At 35.1% G+C, this 5,191-nt stretch overlaps 1 protein-coding gene across 2 annotated transcripts; it reads right to left on the reverse strand.

Moving 5' to 3' along the window:
- LOC107630107 lies at positions 263-3,695 on the reverse strand. Of its 2 annotated transcripts, none has more exons than XM_016333146.2 (3): positions 2,702-3,695; positions 1,918-2,031; positions 263-1,831 (listed from the first exon to the last, which is right to left on the reverse strand). In XM_016333146.2, the coding sequence occupies exons 1-3, from the start codon at positions 3,182-3,184 to the stop codon at positions 521-523; spliced, it is 1,908 nt and encodes a 635-aa protein (XP_016188632.1). In that variant the 5' UTR covers positions 3,185-3,695; the 3' UTR covers positions 263-520. The 2 variants fall into 2 exon arrangements, with proteins under 2 accessions (XP_016188632.1, XP_016188633.1); XM_016333147.2 differs by having other exon boundaries at positions 263-1,819; positions 2,702-3,694.

The following is a 5,191-nucleotide window of genomic DNA, read 5'->3' on the forward strand; positions in this document are numbered from 1 at the left end:
ACTTATATATAAAAGTTCTGATAAATATAAGTGTAAATTATATATTTTATATATGTAAATTTTTATAAATAAATACAAACTATTACTAGTCAGATGTTGACCCAAAATAATAATATTTATTACCTATATAACATTATTATGCTCTAATTTTTATTGTGAATCATTTTTTTCGAAAGTTCAAATTATACGGTAGAGAAAACACAAATAATTTGTGTGTGGCCAATGCCCAATATAGGTTGGGTGTTCAACATGGAAAAACTTGAGCAAAAAATTGCAGAGGCTTCAATGCTCATCAATACTTGGGCCATCATTTTTCTTGCTAAAGATTTACTAATTAATACCTATAATAACACCAATAAATAAGCCTCAATCATTTTCATATCCTTGAAACTAACCTATGATAATGATACTATGTAGCAAAACTCTCTTGACTAATATCATCATTTACAATTTGTGAACAGATATTATAGAACCTATCTATGATACCACCTACTAATTAATATCATCATTTTAGGTCTTTTTAAGATCCAGATGTTATTCCTTCAACCGTTTGCTCCAAAATGTCACCCTCCAAATCCAGAGCAATAATAGCATTTTCCTCAGCTTCTCTTCCATCACTATAGTTTAAAGTTAATGGCACATGATTGGCACGTGACATAGAATCTTGGAGACTCTTGATGGACCTAAAACTCTCATCAGTTTCATGATCTTTACCATTATCATCTTGTATCTGATCCCGCGAGAGGAATTCAATGGACCTCTTTTCAGGATCAAAATGATCAGAACTTTCAATGCCACAATCGCTTTTCCCCTTGTTAAAGCAAATACTTCTCCAATGAATCTTCTCAGAGCACGATTTTCTCCCTATGCTACTTTCTTTCTCAGTTGAGTTTCTTCTTGAATCATCTTTAGAAGCATTTCTTCGAGCGTAGCTCCAATTGTATCCTCTATTTTCATTATCCATATTCAATTCAATGGAGTGAAGATCACTGTCATCATCGTCATCATCTGGAACATTCTCCTCTTCATTCTCTTTGTCTTTATCATGATTGAAATATAGCTCAAGATCCTTTCCGTTTGTTTCTTCTTTCGTTTTCATAAATCCCTCGAGCTCATTCCTCAGCTTCTCCAGAACTGCATTCTTCTCCTCGAATTGATACTTAGCTTCCGAAAGCTTCATCTGGACTCGCTCCTCGCGCAAAACATCTGCTACCTGAAGCATTTCCCTCTCCTTCTCCACTTCTTCTCTGACTTTAGCTGATTCCCTCTTCAGCTCCTCAACCTCAGCTCTGTCATCCCCCATTCCCCGGGCTAATTCGTCGCAAATCTGCTCAAGAATCTCCTTCGCGCGCTTCTCCCTCACAAGCTCCTTCGATACTTTTAGATAAGAAGCTTGTGCATTCGCCATTTCTCCAGCAATCTTCTTGTTTAGCCTTTCAGTTTGCCTTCTTAGTTTCTTCTCAACCTCAAGCTCCTCTGCTACATTCCTTATGGCGTCGTGAATCTTTTCTCGTTCTCTTCGCTTCCAACTAGCCTTCTCTTCTGCAAAACACTTCACCACGTATTCAACGTCGTCTTGGTTTGCACATTGTTCGTGGATCAGCTGATCGATCTGGCAGCAGACGCGGTCGAGCTCCCCACCTAGAGCCAAGATAAGAGGCATGCTTGATGAATGCTGCTCTCTGAGGCACATTTGATTCAACACTTTTAGAAGCTTCTTCGATGTAGATAGGCCACTCCTTGCTTCCTTCAAACGGTTCTTAACAGCAATTGTGTTTTTTTCGCAGTTCTTCTTGTTCCTTAGCTTATTTTCTGCTTCCTGCAGTTCAATCTTTAGCTTTCCAAAACTATGAGCAGAAAAAAGACTTGAGAAATCATGATTTGTAACTTGTAATTGGGTTGTTAAACATACTTTACCTCAATCAAACTGGCACTCCTATGTGTATCTAAGTAGTAATCACCCGACTGACGCTGATAAGATAAAGCTGACAACCTTCTTTTGAAGCTATCACCTTCAAACCTTATCATTCTCTGAAACAACCAATACCAAATAAAAGAAGCACTAAACATAACGCCACATTGCCACACCAAGATCAACCAATACAAATGAAAGAATAATCATAATATATTAAACCGTTGATTTAGCCAATGAAAAATTAAAATGCTGAAAAATTAGTCCTTAAAAAATCTAAACAAACTTGTACTCGAAAGTTGTACCTAAGCAAATTCCTCCAAACATTATCTAGATTTTGTTTCCATTATCGGCAGCACCTATGTGTAGTTGGGGGAAATTGTTAAACAAAGTACATACTTTGCGTATTACGAGCATATTTCAGGAGCAAGATTCTCAGCATTGGCATTGCACATCCAACATTGTAGGTGAACATTTAACATAAGAAAAAAAAAATCTGAAACTCAAAAACATCCGAAACTCTTAAAAAACTGAACATCAGAAACTCAATTAGAAAAGACATCTGAAATATAAACTCAACAAAAGCTCATTTGTAGTGGGTTTTATACTAGGCTTTTTTGCCAGTCTACCGTAGTGTTGGTCGAAATTGGCTCATGTTAGTTCCTCACCTTATTAAAATTAACCACCAAAATCAACTACTAATATATCTAATAGTTGTTATTTAATAATAATAATAATAATAATAACGAAAACAACAATAACCGACTTTTTTTGGTTGGTTAAATTCACCTCAGAATTAGGACTACGTGATGGATCTGAAAGCTGACGCAACAATTCGGATCTGGACAAGCTCACAGCTTTCTTCTCTCTTCCTCTAACGGCTTCCTTGCAGCTCCTCATTTGCTCAACAATTTCATCATCAAAGCCCTTCTTTTTGACCCTTGAAGAAGGAGGAGGTGGAGGAGGAAAATCATTGATCTCCCAGAGTGTAGCAGCGAGTTTCCTTGCTGAAACAGAAGAAAGATCCCTGCTACTCTCCCCACACTCACAAGAATCCAAAGCTCCATGAATATGATCTTCATCATGCTGATGCTGATGAGTGGCCATAACTCCTTTCTTAGCAACCAAAATAGCTCTCTTGAAACGGTACCTTCTTCTTCTTACCAAAGAGGATGAAGATGAGGAGGAACAACCTCTCTTCCTGATCTTGTTCTGCTTCTCGTTGAGGTTCTTGTGTAGCAGTAGTGTCTCACTATCATCACAAGAGGGCATGGTTGATAAAAAAAATACAAAACAAAACAAGAAAAAACGAACAAAAGAAATTGTGTGTATTTTTGGAGTTTATTTTCTTTTTATTTTTACATAATTTGGACACGGGATAAGGGTTGTTCTAGGTGTGGCACAAAGTTCATGAGAGATATAGTAGCAAAGTTTATGTATGTGCCAGTTGTGATCACATCATCATCTCAATAATAATCTTAAGGCATAATTTTCAATGATTTTGGTAAGGTGGGAACATGGGGACTATTCAGTCTTGGATTTTGTAAAGTGGGTCATGTAAGACCTTCTTTCTTCTAATAATCTTCGATACTAGTACTAATACCGAAATCTTCCTTTTATATTTTTTGGGAAACTATTTTGAATGGGTTGAGAAGCAAAGAAAGTGGGAAGAAATCAGGAAAAGATAGGAAAGAATCGGAGGAAGGTTTGAGTTGCGAAATCTCGTGAGGAGAAATAAAAAGAAAGAGGTTGAACAGTGTTAGTTGGTGTGAAGAAACTTGATTCGTTGGGAAAGGCACTTAAAAAGACGAGTTGAGAGACGCAACGTGAGCGGCACGTGAGCATCGCACGTTCCAGGCTTCAAGCAAATGTCCACACTAATAACGTGAAATCTAGTTTTTGTTTAACAGGAATAATTACCTGTAAACATGTTTAATAAATTATTTCAGTGTGCAAGTAGAATGATTATTTTTATTAATATGATATGATTCTACGACGATTAACATCCAAGTGAAAGCTTAAATTATTGTCATATATTATGACGTGTGGAAGTCTTGAGGATGTGTTCGACAAATTGAATGCTAAATTATTAGGGCTAACAAGTAAATATAATAAGACTTAAATAAATTTTGAGTTTAGTTAACATGGTCTTTTGAGACACATTATGTTAGGATTTTTAATTAAATCTTTTTATAGAAATATATCAAATTTAAATTTTTAGTCTATTTATTATATATTTATTAAATTAAAAATTAAAAACTTTTATTAATCATAATATTAACATATGTTATTTTTTGTTTTGATCTAGTAAAATTCAAAAATTACTTATTTTAGTTTTATTATCGTTAATTTATTTTATTAAATATTAATATGACAGATTAAATATTAATGTATCAAATTAAAATGTTAATATTGTTAGAAACAAGAGACTAAACACGAGAAAGAATTTATGTATTATTGAGTCTATTCAAGTTGTCTACTCAAGTTGTCTGGAATGATACAATATAGAAGGAAATTTATAGGGACTAGAATCGTAACAATAAAGACGTAATATTCTATAATAAATATTCAGATATACTAAATAATTCTAATTGATCCTAATTATATTCTAACATCCTCCCTCAAACTCAAGTGACAACTTGAATTTGAAACTTATTTAAAACAACGAAATAAAGAGAAAAAAAACTGCATAAACTGATAAAACATGTGCAGACGGAACTGCCGCTTGTCTGAAGGAAGCACAGACGTAACTGCCGCTTGTCTGAAGGAAGTGCAGACGGAACTTCCGGAAAGAAACACAGACGAAACTGCCACAAGGAAACATAGACGAAACGCAGACGGAACTGCCATGAGAGAACACAAACAGAACTGCCACAAGAGAACGCAAATGGAACTGCCACGAGGGAACACAGACGGAACTGCCGAAAGAGAACAAAAACTATATGATTTCTTTATGAGAATAGATAAGCAGCGGATGACAATAGTGTTTGATCATTTGACTCGAAAAAAAACACAAGACAGAGAGAACAGGCTAATCGGTGAGGTGAAAAAGTATCAAGGAGTGACAAAAAGAAAGGAAAAATGGCATAGAAAAAAAAAGTGTAAAAACTACAGTGATTTCACCGCAAGAAAAACAACCTATCAGCTTCAAAGAGGATACCATGGCTCTGATACCATGTTAGAAACAAGAGGCTAAACTGAAGAAAGAATTTGTGTATTATTGAGTGTATTCAAATTATCTACTCAAGTTGTCTGAAATGATACAATATAGAAGAGTAT

Source organism: Arachis ipaensis, chromosome B03 (genome assembly GCF_000816755.2).
Source record: "Arachis ipaensis cultivar K30076 chromosome B03, Araip1.1, whole genome shotgun sequence".
Taxonomy (NCBI): Eukaryota; Viridiplantae; Streptophyta; class Magnoliopsida; order Fabales; family Fabaceae; genus Arachis; species Arachis ipaensis.